The 19,769-nt window shown below is 39.2% G+C and overlaps 1 protein-coding gene across 1 annotated transcript in view; it reads left to right on the plus strand.

Annotated features, from left to right (window-relative positions):
* cacna2d3a (calcium channel, voltage-dependent, alpha 2/delta subunit 3a) overlaps nt 1-19,125 on the plus strand; it is a 136,511-nt gene extending 117,386 nt beyond the window's left edge. Inside the window, exons 28-38 of the mRNA XM_067395540.1 lie at nt 4,813-4,874; nt 5,615-5,659; nt 5,775-5,837; nt 6,189-6,259; nt 11,391-11,466; nt 15,284-15,336; nt 15,539-15,594; nt 16,001-16,115; nt 17,635-17,747; nt 18,289-18,371; nt 18,799-19,125. Coding sequence (XP_067251641.1) covers nt 4,813-4,874; nt 5,615-5,659; nt 5,775-5,837; nt 6,189-6,259; nt 11,391-11,466; nt 15,284-15,336; nt 15,539-15,594; nt 16,001-16,115; nt 17,635-17,747; nt 18,289-18,371; nt 18,799-18,894 — 833 coding nt within the window. The 3' untranslated portion in view covers nt 18,895-19,125. The remainder of the gene's footprint in view (nt 1-4,812; nt 4,875-5,614; nt 5,660-5,774; nt 5,838-6,188; nt 6,260-11,390; nt 11,467-15,283; nt 15,337-15,538; nt 15,595-16,000; nt 16,116-17,634; nt 17,748-18,288; nt 18,372-18,798) is intronic.
* Nucleotides 19,126-19,769: the final 644 nt, after the last annotated feature.

Consider the following 19,769-nt stretch of genomic DNA (forward strand, 5'->3'; position numbering starts at 1 on the left):
GAAGAGAGTCAGCTGATATCTGGGGTGCGTTTCCCAAAAGTATCGTTAGCCAACTAACATCGCACGGTCCATCGTTACTAACATAGTTCAGTGATTTGGTGTTTCCCAAACTTGTGTGGCTGGAACAACAGCTCTCGAGCTGTGGGTAGAAGTGTAGTGTGTTTTCATGACGTGAACTTAATAAATCGTTATCTTGAGCAAAATTAGCAAGCTGACATTCAGTGCAATGTATATCTTTTATTTCGAATATATACGAATATAATTTACATATTTTAGTTTGATTAGATTTTAGTTAGATTTTAAGCACCGGTTTTGAAGATTGTGCATGTGTACATGCTCTGATACGTAAGAACGAGCCTATGATTAAATCTGGAAATAAGGCAAAATAACAAAAGGGGTTAACTTAAAGAAGTTATTACCTGCGTGACATCATTAACCAACATGGCTGAATGACAGGTTTGCGAGAATACGGTTTCGGGAAACAGTCGTGACTAGCTAGTTGATTTGTTCAACAATGCATCGCACTATGGTATTGAAGCAGCGAGTTACGTCATGGTACGGGAAACGCACCCCTGGGCAGTTTCTCCCCTTTTGGTCAGTTTTCTTATTGTTGTGTCGCCTGTGTCACTTGGTCTGTTAGTGGTTCCTACCCCTAAGAAGACAGCGAATAAACCCTATAATGGTCCTGTAATTGCGGGGGGGGGTCAGCCTGTCAGTGCTCAGACCATACGCCGCACACTGCATCAAATTGGTCTGCATGGCTGTCATCCCAGAAGGAAGCCTCTTCTAAAGATGATGCACAAGAAAGCCTGCAAACAGTTTGCTGAAGACAAGCAGACTAAGGACATGGATTACTGGAACCACGTCCTGTGGTCTGATGAGACCAAGATAAACTTACTTGGTTCAGATGGTGTCAAGCGTGTGTGGCGGCAACCAGGTGAGGAGTACAAAGACAAGTGTGTCTTGCCTACAGTCAAGCATGGTGGTGGGAGTGTCATGGTCTGGGGCTGCATGAGTGCTGCCGGCACTGAGGAGCTACAGTTCATTGAGGGAACCATGAATGAGCAGAGCATGATCCCCTCCCTTCGGAGACTGGGCCGCAGGGCAGTATTCCAACATGATAATGACCCCAAACACACCTCCAAGATGACCACTGCCTTGCTAAAGAAGATGAGGGTACCTAAACCCTATTGAGCATCTGTGGGGCATCCTCAAACGGAAGGTGGAGGAGCGCAAGGTCTCTAACATCGACCAGCTCTGTGATGTCCTCATGGAGGAGTGGAAGAGGACTCCAGTGGAAACCTGTGAAGCTCTGGTGAACTCCATGCCCAAGAGGGTTAAGGCAGTCATAATGCTGGCCACACAAAATATTGACATTTTGGGCCCGATTTGGACATTTTTACTTAGAGGTGTATTCACTTTTGTGGCCAGCTGTGTGTTGAGTTATTTTGAAGGGACAGCAAATTTACACTGTTATTCAAGCTGTACACTCACTACTTTACATTGTAGCAAAGTGTAATTTCTTCAGTGTTGTCACATGAAAAGATATAATAAAATATTTACAAAAATGTGAGGGGTGTACTCATTTCTCATCTTTTTAAATGTTCTCTAAGGCTAAAAGCAAAGCTTTTTGTAGTCATGTATTGGTTTACAACTTTAATGTTCTCTAAGTTGTTGTAATTTACTAGACTATTATTGATTTTTATTCTATTTTCCCTCCCTTGTAAAACTCTTTCTCATACCTTTCCAAACTGACCTTTCCATTGCTTTCCTGTCCCATCTTTGGAAAATCAACAGACGTTTCTGGCAACATACAGTAAACTACACTTGATATGTCTGATATGAGCTCTAATGTATTTTTAGATATTACTGTGTAAGCAGATCTGAGATCATTTGTGCTATTAGTGTTACATTGACATTCGCTTTAGTTGTGCAAGTGGAAATTTGTGTGTGCGTGTGTCTGTGTGTGCATGTGATTGTGTGTGTGTACAAGTGAGTGTGCGCACGTGTGTGTGTGTGTACAGTATAAAAACCATTATGCCTATGGAGAGTCCCCGTAAACCACATATACAAGTGTGTGTGTGTGCGCGCACAGGAGACGTCCTTGCAATTTACCAGATCTGGAAAATTTTTGCCAGGAAGAGTGGATAAATATTCCCAAGTCAAGATGTGCCAAGCTGATAGACTCCTGTCCAAACAGAGTGCTGTGGTAAAATGGGTGATTTAACTAAGTATTAGTTTGGAGATGTACACACGTATGCACAACTTTATTTATTCCTGAATTGTGTCACTTTGGTATTCAGTGGCATTGCATAGGTTGTCATTATTACATTAATTCAATTCAATTCAATTCACATTTATTTGTATAGCGCTTTTCACGATACATATTAAACATGGAAAAGTTCTGATATATATTATCTTTATTTTTTTTACATCACAAAATTAGCTGTTTTAACAGTGGTGTGTAGACTTTTTAAATCCACTGTATATGTCAAAAGATCAGAGAAAATTTGATTTCCCAATCCATGACCCCTTTAAACAAACACTCTTCTTGTTAAAGCTGATAGCTGTTTTTTCCTGTATCCCAGTGTCATATGCATATACAACAATAATTAAAATAAATTATAACTAAGTTAGCCATTGGTATCTTGATTTCCCGATAAGTGTAAACTCTGTGGCGCTTGCTTTCAAAACAAGGCTGTTTGTTTGAGCGGCTCGCCAAGCTCAGCTGTTGTCTGGATAAAGATATCCGTTGACATTCCCATTCATCTCAATGGCAGTGGCCTGACTGGCACAGGATCCCTGGTAGTGTGCAATTAGAAATCATTTTCTAATCTCACTCAGTTCTAGACACAGTTGTTTTTATGTTATATTCCTAAGCAGTAGAGCATGGTGCTAGCAACATCAAGGTCATGGGTTTGATTCCCAGGGAATGCATAAATGTATATAAATGTTAAGCTGGTCACCTGATTTGTAAATGTCAATGACTAATCACCAGTGATGGAAATAACGGCGTTATAAATAAACACGTTACTTTTTTCAGTAACGATTAATCAAACAAATTACTTTTTCCTGTTACAATGCCGTTAACTTAAAAAAAAAAAAATGCAGCGTTACTATAATTAAGCACTGAAGAGGTTTTCATCTGAGTAGGCTCTCTCTCAACCATAGGACCTGCAACGGGTGTTTTTCTCTGGTGTGTCCTGGGGTGGGACACATGGTAACTGATGATGATTGGTGTGTGACTGGAGATGATAGACCTGCAAAGCGTTTTGTTGTAAAGAAATAGTACAGGTTAGTCATACACATAATTTTAAACTGATAATAATATTTGATGCTTCGTGTGTGTGTGTGTATGCGTGTGTGTGTGTGTGTGTGTGTGTGTGTGTGTGTGTGTGTGTGTGTGTGTGTGTGTGTGTGTGTGTGTGTGTGTGTGTGTGTGAGCGGAGTGCGAGCTCAAACCAGAATACTCTTTGTGACAATGCTGGATCAAAAATATGTGAAATAAGTTTTTTCTAGTCGACTTGTTCATTTAAGCTATTAGTTGACTAATCACATTTATATTAATTTTATTTCTTAAATACTGGAGAGAATAAACCATAATAATGAGCGTTTATGTAATATAGGCTATATAGCACTCAAAGCTTGCGAAGAACTGGCAAAAGTAATGATTATGAATGTGGCAAAAACAGCAAGGAGACATTTTAATTGTTTATTAATAAACTAATATTTTCTGCATCAGTGTTGGCTGGGAAGATGAAGATGACATTGCTGACTCTCATCATCTCTGTGGACGCGCTTAGAGAGAAAATGCACATTTCATTCGGATTACATAATCAGAGAGTGGCCTATTTCTTTTTGTTTTTAATTATTTTGTTTAAAAGTAGACATTTCAAGCTTTCTATAGATATATTTCTCATGTCTGTGAGGCAAGCAGCCGCTGAGTTTCGGTTCATTTAGCCTGTAAGACGCGCTCCAGTTCACATGCAAGTGATCGCGCCGGTGCCTCCATGTCATGATCATGTTTTCTGCTATATTTGCAATTGGTTGATGAAACATTGATTTAAATTAAGATACAATTTTTACAAAACGAAATTCACTTTAAAGAGAGGCTTTCTACAAAACAAAACTTAATGAAGTGGTCAAAATCATGTCTGACCCACTCCATGTCTCCAGATATATTGCGCATCTTATGATGCATCTTACTCATGCTGTTCACGTTTCATTATCAAATAGATTAATTTAAAATAACATAGCCTACTTAAATAATAATTTATTTTTAGACTTATATTTAATATTGGGGGCATCCAAGTTAATTGACATATTTGATTTATTTTTATTTTTTTAAAGTAACGCAATAGTTACTTTCCCTGGTAATTAGTTACTTTTATAATGATGTAACTCAGTTACTAACTCCGTTACTATTTGTGAGAAGTAACTAATTATAATTACTTTTTTAAAGTAATGTGCCCAACACTTCTAATCACATGACATTTCAGCAGCAGCAGCAAAAATCATGACATTTCATGTTTTTAAGAGCCCGGCTCTTTTTTTAAATGGCTTATTGGTTTTATAAAGCAGTTACTGCATATAGCTGGCAAGGTTTCATAAAATAAACACAGAGCAGAAAACATTCATTAATTTATTAATAATAAATTGTGTGTTTACAACAACTTTAAATGTGTTTCAGCCAATCATTATCAAGGAACAGAACAATCTGCTTGTTTTATCATTTGAATTTTGCTTCTGAATGAATTAGGATCATGAAAGTTCATTGACATCTTGCTATGGTTTGTTTTAATGTTTCATTAGCAGTGGGTATTCAGATGAAACTAGAGTTCTTCCAGAGGAAGTTCTGGACTGCCAGCAGACAGGTAATAGTACACACACACACACACACACACATGCACACACACACACACGAAAACTTATATTTAAATGGAACATTCCATAGACTTCTATTGTTTTTATACCATTAGTTATAAATACTAGGGTGAATTCAGGGTGATTGGGTAACTTTTTGCCATTGAGATGACTTGGGAAAAGTGTCCCAATCAACCTGAATTCACCCTATAACCTAACCCTAACAAAAAACTTTTTTACAAATGAGGACATCCCCAATTTTTTTTTTTTTTGTCAGATGTAGCTCACTTTTGCAGGTATAAGCAGGTACACCTACACATATTTTTTTTGTTAGCCTGTGTATTTTGTTACATCAATTTTTTCAATAGCCTTTAGTTACAACTATACCCAGTAGAAATAAATGGGGAGAGTCACATTACAACCCTTCCCAGCTGGTCAACGATGATATTTGTGGGGGTTTTCTTTAACGTTAGATGAATTTTGAATTTAAAAAATTGTGTATTTTACAAGTGCGTTGGTGTTACAAAACTTGTGTGTATAACGGTACCATGGCCTGAAATTACATGAGAAGTTTGGGGGCAGTGCCAAAAATACAGCAACAATTTTTAAATGAGTATATCTTTGACCTTTCTTTCATGACGTTGGTCTCATGTATATAATTTCTATATAATAATTTTATAAATGTGGATAATGTGCATTTCTCATAATATTGCTTGCTGTTGGAATATTGTGTTTATCTTGTATCCTTCAGTGTGCAGCACTTGATGGGAAGTGTTCCATCAGCTGTGACAATGATGTGAGTGTCCATATTTACTCTTTTTACTCTTTCACTACAGTATTTGCAGTATACAACTCTGTTTTCATGTTTTTGTTATTTTTCTACCCCCTTTCTGTTGCTCCACCCTATGTAGGATATCAGCTGTTACCTCATAGACAACAATGGATTCATTATTGTGGCAGAGGATCTGTCTTTGGTGAGGGACATTTATCTTAAGTATCATCAATTTTGCTCTTCTGTATACTTGACTGTTCATAAGTACTTAAATAATAACCATTTAGTCCATATATTACTCCTATATTCAGAATTCAATTCAATTATAATTCCCAATGCAATTCTAGATGCTGTGGTAAAGAATAATTGAATTTATATGTAAAATCTTTATGGTTGCATTCTGAAACATGAGCAGAAGCAGAAATAAAAGACAACGAATTAAACACTGAATCAGTTTTGTTTGATTTTAGTATTATTTAAATCAATATTAGGCACAATCCATTCTATTAGTTCAGTGCGCTTGTGATATTGATGCTGGGATTGTCTCTTTCAGACTGGTGTGTTCTTTGGGGAGGCTGAGGGAGCTGTGATGAGCAAACTGGTTTCAATGGGTTCTTTTAAGAGGTATGTCAATACTGTAAGACACAAAAGACATTAGATTGTTTCTCTTGAGTATGAACAGTGAGGAGAAGAAAAGATTAATGGGTTAAAAAAAGGTTGATCAAGGAAGGACAATTTGAAAATGCAGAAATAACTGGTAATATATCCCATACTGTTCATGTTTTGATCCAAATCATTTTAACCAATGGATTGCATTTATGGATTATAACTTGAAACAATTAAAGTGAGCCATAAACCCAGGCTCATTGAAAATACCTCCCTGTGGCAACATTTCTGCAAAATGACAATACTTTTGTAACTCAGGATAACAAGTGAAATTTCCAGTGAGTAATGCTAAAGGAAAATCTGATTTTTTTTAAATAATTGTTTAAAAAATGTTCACTACAGAAATATTTGTTGCAAACATTAGCATCAAATGATATTTAATGTCACACACATTATCAGTATACAAACATGAGGAATATACTGGTGCTTATTTTTTCCCACTTCGAGCAAGTAGTACATTATCAGCTATACTGTTCACCCATAAACCAGACACTATGTGTCACGAACATGCCAGGCTCTCCGTCACTCATCCAACCGTCACATTCACCAGAGTACTAATTATGGACTACCTTTCCCATTATCTACCCAGGCACTTAACCATGCACACCTGGAACTCATCTAGCCCTCATCACCAGCACTATATACAGTAGATAATACACACTCCCAAAGTCATTGTCTGACCTCGTCTGATGCTACTTACCTGCTTTATGTTCCTGATCACTGCTGTTACCTTATACAAGTTGATCTCTAGTCATTCAAGTCATCTTCCAGACATCACATCAACTAAGTGGTCTTCCAGTAATCTCTCGTCTCAGCATTGTCCCCTTGTGTGTGTGTGCTGTAAGACGAAGACTCAAAGTTAACACTTCCAGTCTATCTCAATTGCTTACGATCTTCAATATCATCACTTACCTTTTTATGCATTGAGTTCCTGCCATATCTGCTAATAAACCTACCTGTTTGAGTTTTACCTCAGTTCTGGTCATCGTGTCCAAGCCTGTATGTGACAGAAGGCCAGACTATTACCACACCATCAGGAACCAATCCTCATGATCCATTTCAGGAGCTTGTTGATGTTTTATGACGCACTCTCACTTCTTCTATTCCCTCATAGACACTGAGCACCGGCAGCGTTCCTGGAGCCATTTCTTAACAGGTGTATGCTGCCAGTCCCATGGTCAATCCAGCGCCCTACTCTGGCTCAGTGGAGGACTGCAATGGCTTCCTGCTCTAATGCTCACTCGCTCTGGAAATGCAGCTGCAGCACTTTACTATAGACAGAGCAAAATGGGAAGAATCCATTTGTAACCATGAAAGCCCCATCACACAGTAGCTGGATTTATTTCTTTCTCATTTCTATGAGCTTTTCGGGCAGCCTTCTGGTGATACCACTTATGACGTATGGTCAAGGGCTCAATCCAGGACTGTGGCTGCAACTCAATGCTTACGGCAACACAACAATTTTGAACAATTTATCCAAATGTCAATCCGGGTCATTCAGTCCTGAGAATCAACCTGCCTTGCAGTCATCTCCAACTCTCCACCAGCCAGCTCCGTCAGCTCCTCCAGATCTAGAGTCAGAACTCATACAAGTGGATGCATTTCACCTCTCCTCTCAAGACTTCGCTGGCTGACCCATACTGTGGAGCTGAGGAACACGTTAAATCCACGTTTCCTGTTCATCCACAACTGCCAGTGGTGAGTGTTGTTTCCTCGCCTTCAGTTAACAGTAAACTGTTACTACTACTGTGACTGTGACTACTCTGACTACTACTGTTACACTTGCTGCCTTTGATGTATCATTCACAGTCACCACTCTCCTCGGCTCTGGGTCAGCTGGCAGCTTCATCTCGGGGATGCTCTGCCAAAAGCTTAAGCTCAAGAAGGAATCACATCCAAGTACTTCATTCAGTCAATAATTGGTAAACCATTAGGGAGAGGTGTCATCAAACACTTCGGTGGTCCACTTCAACTACAAGTCAGCAGTCAACATATATCACACTCTTGGTTTTGTAGCATTCCACCACTGACGTGATCCTAGGGCACCCATTGCTCGTCCAGCATAACCCTGTCATATCATGGAGTATTGATCCTGAAGTGGGCCACCACTTGCCATGTTTCTTGTTCCTACCTGCATCCAAACATCTACATCCATCAGTGTTGCCGGTAAGTTCCACATCCATTGAAAGTCCTCTGAACAAACAGTCAGTGGATATTCCTGCCTATTATGCCCCCTTCCAGGATGCCTTCTGCCCAAGACAAGCCACCCAGTTACATCCTTATCAACCATGGGACTGTGCCATTGACCTGATTCTCGGTGAACCAGTGCCCAAAGGAAAAACGTATCCACTCTCTATCCTAGAACAGAAAGCCATGGAGAAGTATGTTTCTGAGGCCCTAAAAAGGTTATATTCATCCATCTACCTCCCCATGCTGCTTCATGTTTTTCTTTGTGGCCAAGAAGAACAGAAGCTTGTGGCCCTTCATTGATTACAGATCATTCAATAAGATCACAGTTAAGTTTTGATACTGTCTTCCCCTCATCCCTGCTGCTCTGGAACACTTTTCAGCAAGCTTGACGTGTGCTGTTTACAACTTCATCCAGATCAGGTCATCTTAATCTACATCAATGACATCCTGGTGTACTCCCAGAAAGAGGCTGAACATCACCACCACGTTTTGCTTGTGATCACCAAGATCACTCTACCTCCAGGCTGAGAAGAGTTCATTCCACCAAAGCTCCACCTAGCTCCTCGGTTACATCAGTGCAGATGGCATCAAGATAAACTAGGGGAAGGTAGAAGCCATTAAATCCTGGCCTGTTCCATCCACCATTAAAAAGATTCACAAACTTCTATGGACATTTCATTAAGAACTACAGTCAAGTCACAGCTCTGTTTACCTCCTTTCTCAAGAGTAAGTCCAAGTCCACCCAAGGCAGCTCATGCTTTCAATACCCCAAAGGAAGTATTCACATCAGCACCCTTACTTTGTCATCCTGATCCAGAGAAACCCTTCACTGCTGAGGTTGATGCATTCACCTTTAGGAGTAGGTGCTGTCCTCTCTTCCAGCAGCAGTAGAATCCAGCCTGTTTCCATCCATGTGCATACTTCTACAAGAAACTTACCCTGGCAGAGCAGAACTATGTCATCGGCAACTGAGATCTCCTGGCTATCAAGTTCTCAAGGAGTGGCAGCACTGGCTGGAAGGGGCACATCATCCGTTCCTGGTGTTCACAGATTTTCAAAACCTCAAGTATCTGAGAAATGCCAAACGATTAAATCCCAGGGCCCTCTTCTTTACTTAGTTTAATTTCACAATCACCTATATTCCAGGGTAAAAGAACTGTAAGGCCAATGCTCTGTCCCACCTGCAAACTCCTGAGGTAGATTCTAACTATCCAGAGTCCATCCTGCAGTCCATTCTGGTAGTCAGTGCCATCCAGTGGACCCTGGAGGATAGGATTTCAGAGGCCACTGCCACTGAACCAGCTCTGCCAGGCTGCCCTTGTAACAAAACTTGCATACCACCATCTCAACGGATTCCTCTCATCAAATCAATCTATTCCTCTGTTGGCACTGGTCACCCTGGGACCAATCATACCCTCTCACTTGTCCAGGAATGGTTCTGGTTGCCTAGGATGAGAAAGGGCATCACAAGATTCATCCAAGGCTGTAGAGAATGCACCATGGCAAAGACACCTTGCCACCCTACCAACCAGAAAACCCCTTCCATTGCCCATTCCACGAAGACCATGGTCACATCTGGGAGTGAATTTTATGACCGATCTGCAATCCTCCAATGATTGCACTTGCATTCTAGTCATTGACTAAAGATTTTCCAAGGCCTGCTGTTTGATCCCATTTAAAGGTCTTGCCCACAGCCATTGAAATGGCTAAATTACTCTTCAACCATGTCTTCAGGAACTTCGGCTTGCCAGAAGATATTGTCTTGGATAGAAGTCTGGAAGGCCTGCTTTTCTCTCCTGGGTTTGACCATCAGCCTATCATCTGGATACCACACTCAGACAAACGGGCAAATGGAGAGGAAGTTCCAGGAAATAGGGCACTTTCTTTGTGCCTTTTGCCCCAACCATCAGAACTCCTGGCACTGGTTCCGTGAGAGCAAGTGGGTCTGGGTTGCTGCCCACTATCATCTGAAGCGAACAATGCAGCGCCACATGATAACAATCCTCAATATCATAATTTAACTGTGTATGCATTGTGTTCCTGCCGCATCTGCTAATAATCCTACCTGTTATAATTAATAAATGATAACAAAAAGGACCAAATTGTTCACATTCTGAGTTTGAGTAGATTTATTTAATCAAAAACAACAATTGTTATAATAGATTTATAGTTTCTGACCAGTAGGTACGCCTAGTTTTCTAACTAACCCTGGTGGCAATGATATGTTCAAAGTTCCAAGCCAATATACAAATGGAACAGTGTTTTCAATGTTGGCCAGTAAGGTGGAAAATTGCCTTTCTAGTCCACACGGTTCAAAACGTTTTCAACATATAGTTTTATACCACAAAACTCAATCAGAATAATATAAAAAAAGAAATATAAAAAAGACAACAGATCTGCGTACATTCAGTGATTGGCTACTAATAAATATCCCCCCATATGCACAATGTCCATGCAGACAACAGAAGGTCACACACAAATACATAGACATAAATTAATGCAAAGACAGCTCTCGCACATACACATGGATGTAAAGTTACTTTTGCACACATCAGTGGTTAAGGTACAGAAAGAGCTGCAAGCAATAACTATAATTATTTCTGATTTAAAATTTAATGTGATGTAAAGGGCCTTACTCTCACACTCACACACATGCACACACACTCATTCTCATTACTGAAATGAAAAAATATTTATATTGTGTATACAAGTATACATGGTGGTGTATTGTAATTGTTTATTGTGTAATAAGTTCATTTTCTTTAAGTTATATGTCATTAATTCAGTGAGTTCATACACAAACTCACACACACGTTTGTAACTGACATTTACATTTTAGTAATGTATTTTTATAGCAATCCAGAATAAAATTAATTAACAATAATACATTTGTTTTCAGGGTGAATCTTTATGACTATCGGGCCATCTGTAGGGTGTACGCACAGACCAGTGATACAGCACACACGCTCTTACACGTGAGTACTCCACAAAGCCATTACAGTACATCTGTTAAGTTGCACGTATTCTTCATTCCAGTTTTCTGATTCTGTGTCTTTCTATGATTTCTCTCACATTTTTACAAAAGTAAGACAGTAAAACATATTTTCTTATTTTGCCCCTCATTCAAGGTGAAACACTCATGCTCATAATATCAGCTGCTCATCACTTCTCCAGACAAATCCCCCATAAAAAAAGTGTCATCATATTTGGATACTTTCATGGATATATGGAAATTAATCTATGGTTACACTCTATTTCAATAGTCTGCTTTAGACATTATACTAACTATAAGTAACTTTGCACCTACGTTTAGCTTTTTAACTTTGCAATTAAATTGCTAATACATTTCAACTAACTCTTATTAGAGTGTTAGTAGACTGTTAGGTTAGGGTTTGGCTTAGTAGAATTAGTTGACATACTTGAACAGTTATTTGTAGTCAGTATAATGTCTGTTTGGTGACCGGCAAAAAAAAGTGTTAGCACGGTTTGCCATCTCTAATGGGAGTTAGTAGATATGTAAGTGCAATGTTACTTATAGTCAACCGAATGTGTAAAAGGGACCATCAGAAGAAAGTATAACCCTACCACAGGTACGTCAAAAACGTTTCTCTGGTGCCACTCGTGCTGGCTCATCAAGACCCAGCTATGCTATTCAATTCGCCAGGCAAGCGCCCAGGTCAGCGGTGTTCTTTTTACCTGGGTGGCAGGGAAGAACACCCCTGTCCTGCATGCAGAGATTGCAGTCCTCTTGACAAAGGATGCAATAGAGTCTGTACCTCCAACCAAGATGAAGAAAGGGTTTTATAGCCCTTCGTTGTACCAAAGAAAGGTGGTGGGTTATGACCAATCTTAGATTCTGCAAGTTTTGAATTGGGTGCTGCACAAGCTCCTATTCAAGATATTAACGCAGAAACACATTTTGACGTGTTTGCCATCAAGAATGGTTTGCGGCGATAGACCTGAAGGACACATACTTTCATATTTCGATTCTACCTTGACGCAGACCACTTGTTTGGATTGCTTTCGAGGGTCAGGCATATCAGTATAATGTCCTCCCTTTCGGGCTGTCCCTGTCACCTCAAGTCTTTATAAGGGTTGCTGAGGCCGTCCTTGCCCCGTTAAGGGAAGTGGATATCCGCATTCTCAACTATATAGCTCACTCTTGAGATTTGTTGTTTGCGTGCAGGGACCTGGTGCTCAGAAACCTCAGCCAATTAGGGCTTCAGGTCAACTGGGAAAAAAGTAAGCTCTCCCCAGTGCCAACCTGGTCTCATGACGAAATACGTACCAGTGAGTACATATCGCTGCAGTTTTGCTCTGAAATATCCACTGAGCGGCGCTAAAAGCGCGTTCTTTTTTTTTTTTTTTGCCGGAGCAGATAATAGGGTGAATGCGGTACGTTTTTATGACGTTGCTTTTTAGACGAATCGCCGCGGTTCTCGATTTGACATTTGCACTTCGTTGCGTTTTAAAATAACGTCCCACCGACATTACGCCTAAACCTACCGTTAACAAAAGCAAACATGACATCCGCGATCATGTACCGTTTTTGAGCTTGTTTAGATCTCTCTTTGAGCTTTTTTTTTTGCCTTAGACAGTTGCCTTTCACGGGATTCGTAACCAGGCAGGCGGAGTCGACTCCTCGCCGTAAATCCAACTCCGCATCGGCTGAGCTACCGAGCAAGCTTGGTTACGGCCAAAAAAAGCAAAACGCATAGAGCCGGAAAGTCCAAAGTACGTTCGTATACAAATCGGGCACTCCGGTCAGATGCATTTTGAAGTCGTAACATGATATTGCACGAGGAGACGCCCAAACGAGTCTTTACGAATCCATAATCCGACCCCGGCCGTCATCGAAACCGTGCATGAAAATGAGCCAAAGCACTTATCGACATTTTACTGGCCTCTAGCGTTCATTTCTGTCGGAAACTGCAGCGAGGCGTACTTGTCAGTACGTAATTTTGTGTCTTGCGAAAACGTGCCCATGGGTACGTCTCTCCTATGAGACCAGGTTGCCCAATGCAGAGCATCTCTTTTCTCAGGATGGAGTTGGATTCAGTCACTATGATGGCACGTCTTACAAATAAATGTGCTGCTGAAGTAATTTAATCCCCGTATCCGCTTACATATATTTATATATAATCTATTTTTAATCTCTATAATAAAAATGTATAATTCAGATTTTGATCTCCATATCCATTTACATATATTATATATATCTTCCAAGGGGTTTTTTCCCTCCTAGGACTTTTTTCCCAGTGCTAGCACGCTGGGTTTTTCTCCTAGGGGTTTTTTTCCACCCCTGGAAGTCAGCCGACATTGGCTTAATGTAGCACCATCTTGTATATGTTACATATTACCACGCTTGTTTGTACAGTTTATTTTAACCACTTCCCTTTTTTCTGTGCTTCTAATATGTAAAGCTGCTTTGAACAATTACCAATTGTAAAAGCGCTATATAAATAAATTTGACTTGACTTGACTTGAAGTTGCTCAAGGGGAAAACAATTGTTCTACTGAAACATTTTCAGGGGCTCCTGGGACAAATGGCGTCCTCAGAGACAGTTATGCAGCTCAGGTTGATGCATATGAGACCGCTTCAGCACTGGCTGCAGACTCTAGTCCTGAGATGGTCATGCACCCACAATCTCCTCCTTTGGAGTCAGAAGTCACTGTGGGCCAGTCAGATCCCAGGTGAACTTAATCGCAGTCGAATCCAAGGGCCCTCTCTTTGAAGACAGAGCTCCTGAATGTGCTGACTTCCATCAAGAGGGCCAGGGACCTGCAGGCATTCTCTGTCAGCGAACCATGACTTGTGTTCGGTCCAGCCCCGGTGAACTTTCAAGTGCTGCCTCAGGACCCAGCCTTGTTGTTGCTGTGTCCGGTATGCATCCTGTCAGGCGCTCTGAGCTGCTCTTTGTCTGTTTTGGCGGGCAGCAGAAGGGGAAGGCAGTATTCAAACAGAGGATATCTCACTGGATTGTGGATGCCTTTGCCTTGGCATACCAGGCCTAAGGTGTACCGTGCTTCTTAGGAGTGGGAGCACACTCCACGAGGAGTGTTGTGTTGGCTGGGCAACAGCCAATAAAGTCTCCGGGTTGAGCCAGTTTCGTCCTGTATGTTAGGTACGAACAGGTAATCAGTGGGCAACTGGCCAGGTGTTCCACTTGCATACAGCACATTTCCCCTCCTTGATGTGATAATGTGTGCTTTTTGTCCACGTGAGCTCCCCGGATCGGCAAACCCTGGACTTGTTTTACCCTTCAGCACTCTGCGGCAGTTGAATTTGGTGGAGGAATTCAATGCCAGGCCTTATGAAGCATACCCTTTTAGGTCAGCCCATGTACTTGAGGCTTGGTGCTTCAAATGTAGTGATTCCTGAACTGTGATCCCAAATGATGCATTTTCCACGGTATGGTTTCCCTGATGGTAAACCTGTGTCTTCCCTGAGCTCTGCTCGGCCACCAGTCACTGTGTTTGTAGAAACTCCTCCCTCCTCAGGTAGGACCTACAACAGAGACTTATTTCCTGGTTGGTAAAGAGGTGTTGGTGTGATGTATTCTCCACGTTATTCTCCCTTTGGGCTGGATGTGGTCTCCGTAGCATTCTTTTTTCTGCATAGACACAATGTCTCATTCCCTCCATCAGGGAACGGAGATTACAATAGTAACCAAGAAGTTTTTATATTGTATGTACTGTATAATGGCTCTGCCATATTCTTAACCAAAATGCTGCCATAATAACTAATTTGTCCCTCTCAGTGTTTGACTGGTTATTGTTTTTTCCTTGCAGCCATACTTTGCTCTGTTCGCAGCTATCCGATGGCTACTGACTGAGTTTGTCATGTAAGACTCTGATCTTATGAACTCTCTAATGTTTTGAATTTTACAAATCTGAAAACTTTTGTACATGTGCAGAATCTAAATAATATCACTGTACTTCTTACTCTATTTTGTTCTCTCTCTCTCTCTCTCTCTTTTTTTTTTTAATAATTTCTCTCTTTCGAGTACCTTTCATTATTGCCTCTCTTTTCCTTTGCTTTTGCAGATTTCTGGTTGAGTTCAACCTGTACAGCTGGTGGTACTCTGACCTCACCATTAAGGGTATGTTTGATAGTATGTGTTTATGAGGCTGTGTGTTTGATGTGACTTTGATTTCCACATTAAATGTAACTGAAAAAACTGCAGAGACTTCAGGAGGTTGCAAGACTTAATGGATATAAGTTAACTAGTGCTCAAGGTCAGTCATGTCACTGCACTAATTGTTTTCATCATTTGAGTAGGTGATGAGATGTTCATATGTCAAATTGCATGACATGAAATTTCAGTTGTAACACTATATGTAGAAATAAAACGTGTATGTTAAAGCAGGTTGAACAGGACTGCATGCTTGCCATTCATGTCTCTGTTTGCTTAATTTTGTACAGTATTTTTCAGTCCCTTAAGTGATACAGATAAGCCCTGCCACAGGAAACAATTCGAAGAACAATGTTTCTCTCTCTCTCTCCAGCTCAGAGAGGAGGCAAAACTATGTTGGTCCCTTGTGATACAGAGTATCCAGCATTCGTGTCTGAGCGCACCATTAAGGAAACTGTCGGGAATATCGACTGTGAAAGCTGTGTTAAGTATGTTCAACACGCAGACACACATACAATCACATAAATATGTGCACAGGCACATATATAATATATATATATAAATATATATATATATATATATATTGGGGTCAGCTGAAAAGACATCAGTCTTCATATGGTCAGTTCACTCACATATAGTTCTTTACAGTTAAATCTCCTTTTCCTTCAAAATGGTGCTGGTTCTCATGAAGGAGCCAGTGTTTGGCCAGGGAACTGCAAAACTCTCTGTCACATATAAACAGCTTTGTTTTGCTCCACAACATACAGTTACAGGTATTAATTGCAAAAACTGACCAAAGAACAGTATAAAAGCATAACAAACGACTCATATTGCATTCAAGTCTTCTAAAGCCATACAATATCTTTGTGAGGAACAGAGTGGAACTTGAGGTTTTAATCGCTGAAAATGATCGCAGTTATATCTCATTACAAAGATAAATCTGAACTTTTGAGCATGATGAGACACACGTGAGCCAATGGCATTTCACAATCAAAGCTGACGTAACACTTTCTGAATGCGTTTGTGATTTGAACTTTACAGCGGACGAATACAGTGATTACACAAAGCAAGTGTTTGGCCTCAGAAGACTTGGAATATTTGTAATTTTTGAATAAATTTTGACTGTAGTTGTATCTGCCTGTTGTATCCTGTTTTATATTGACAAATGGTTAGAGGTAGGGTTTGGGTTTGGTGCTCAAAAATGTCTTAATAGTGTAATGTAAATAAAAATGATTCCCCAATACATAATTCCCATTTTTCATTGAAAGCATTCAAGTTCCTACAGTAATTCATCAATATAGTCGCTATTAGGGGAACCTTTAGCATCTTAATAGTGGCACTTGAACATTTTTCAGTTTTTGACGCATTGGGAGTGAGAATAGGCTGACAGAAAAGAGAGAAATATATATTCAAAAATAATCCAACAGAAAACATGTTGTTCCTATGCTCACACTAATTGTTTTTTATGTTGTTAAAGTTAGTTTTAAAAAAAGTACTATGAATATTTGTAAAAGGAAGTTTTTTTATTAAATTAGTTTTTAAAAGAGGTAAATTATCTTTACAATTTCACATGGGTTTGATTCAGATTCAGTTAGATGGTCAGTTTACACCCAGATGATGCAACTTACCCACCGACTCGGATCATCTTACCCCTAAACTGGGGTAAATTGAGCCACAGGAACACTTTTTTTAATAGGAAGCCATATTTTTATAACCCTTTGTCATAGATGTATTCTGATCATTTAAAATGATAGGACACGTCCTAAAATCACTTTAGATACTTTTATTGTACTTTTGCCTAATTTTCCCTTATCTTGAGGACCACATAAGTAAAAAATGGCTCATCTTACCCCACTCTCCCCTATATGAACACTTTTCTGCCTACACACAGATTCCACACAGCATTGACGCCCTTTTTCCTCTTTAATCCACACTTTTCTTCTTTGGAGCAGATAAAAAGGCATTTTAAAGAGTCTTTGAATCTAATTGCTGTTTTGTCCTTTCCAGATCATTTGTTATTCAGCAGATTCCCAGCAGTAATCTTTTCATGGTGGTCATTGACAACACATGTGACTGCAGTGACTTTGGACCCATCACCATGGACCCCATCGAAATTATGTATATCCTTAATAAAAAAAAGGAGGTGCTGTCACTGTAATTAATTTTATTTTTCTGAGATTTTTCCTTATATCTCACACTGATATCCCACTGTGGAGACACTTTATTTCAATAGTCCACTTTAGACATTCTATGAGTAACTTTGGCACTACATATCGGCTAACTCTCACTAGAGCATTAGTAGACTGTAGTTTGGTTAGGTTTGGGTTAGTAGAATAAGTTGATATGTAAGTTACTTAAAGTTAGTAGAGCGTAGTAACGTCTCCTATGGCTGGTTGCATAAACTGCTTAGACTTAAAAGTCTTAAAAGTCAGTCATCTTATTTTTTCTCTTCAACACTGGTCCTAACTTTTTAAAGTCAGTTACATAAAAAAGTAGATTGGTCCTCTTGTCTAACTGCTAGTTGGTCAAACTAGTTATTAAGTCACAGTCTTAATATAATGCCTTTAAGTTTATGCTACTGGCAATTTGCTTTAGTCGCAGTTTTCCTCAATGTTTTCACAACTGTCCTTTGTCATGTTCTTTCCCTTAATTTCATTGCACATAATGAGTCACTGAAATGTGAACGACTGAAGTTTCAGAAGGACAGAAGGCGACCAGACACTTGCCACCCCTTCCATCACGAGGTACGAAACAAATGAAAACTGAAAAGAGTTTTATCTGTGACAGAGGTTCAGAAATGACTTAGATAACCATTCATTGCAGGTAGATGCTATGTGCAGACCAGTGTAAATAGTAACATGCATTATTAGCATTTGAACATATTGAATATTTATTTTTTCTTTATTTTTTTAATTGCAACTCCATGGCACTATACTGTTAGCAAGCTTTAGTTTGATTAGTACAATGCTGATTTTTAAATTTTTTTTGGTAGAATTCCAATCATAAGCAGAAAACTTTTCGCATTCCATTCCTGCAATTCAGTAGATAGGATTTTAAATGAACATTGGAATCAGATGTGCATTGATGGCTTTGCCTGCATGACAGAATTTGTCAGCTTTTGTTCAGTCCAGAATTCTGAAGTCATTTTGTGCTTGTTTGATCTTTCTGCAGGAGAACTCGATGGAGTGTGGCGGTTCCGTGAGCTTGACTCCATCACTAACAGCTACAGTTCTTGTAGTTCTGATAGTCACCATCTTTCCCAGGTGATGAAAACAGGCTCCACCCCCTTTCCCCCTTGGCCAGTTTGACTCCGTCCAGCATGCAAAAAGTGATCATATAAATATTTATTTACACTGAAAAACTTAACTCATCAAAATCACTTGTTGACAGACAGCTACATAAAGCAAAGAAAAAAAAAATCTTTTTTAGTAATATTGATATTTTAAGGTAACACTTTACAAAAAGGTCTCATTTATTAACAGTAGTAAACAGTAGTAGTAGTTAATGCACAGCTTACACAAACTAACAATGAGCAATTAATCTTTATTAATGTTATAATTTAAAAAAAAAAAGTAGCACTTTATTTTACAGTCTTGTTCCCCATGTACATACAATGTACTTATTATAGTAATTGTAATAACTAGGTACTAACCCATGTAGTTACTTTATATTAACTAGTACTTTCTTAGGTAACACTGTAAGTACATGTAAATGCACATACTGTAAAACAAAGTACAACCAAATGTTTTTGTTCGTGTTAGTTTAGAGTGCATTAACTATTATTAACAGATACAACTTTTAATAACATATTAGTAAATGTTTAGATTAACTAAAATTAATAAATGCTGAATATAAGTATTGTTCGTTGTTAGTTCATGTTAACTAATGTAGTTAACTAATGTTAACAAATGAAACCTTATTGTGAAGTCTTAACATATTTTATGTACACATAGTTAATAGGAAACATTTTACAAACAATGCTACAGGAGACTGGTAACTGTGCTAATTAATTTAATTTATGTAGAATTCATAAATATCTACAAGGAAATACAATTGTCATAAATTTGAAATTTCTTGTTCTGTAATAAGTTATACTATTTATGATTTTCAGCCATACAACTGTGACAATGCAATAGTACGTG

The sequence above is a fragment of the Chanodichthys erythropterus genome, chromosome 9 (assembly GCF_024489055.1).
Source record: "Chanodichthys erythropterus isolate Z2021 chromosome 9, ASM2448905v1, whole genome shotgun sequence".
Lineage (NCBI taxonomy): Eukaryota > Metazoa > Chordata > Actinopteri > Cypriniformes > Xenocyprididae > Chanodichthys > Chanodichthys erythropterus.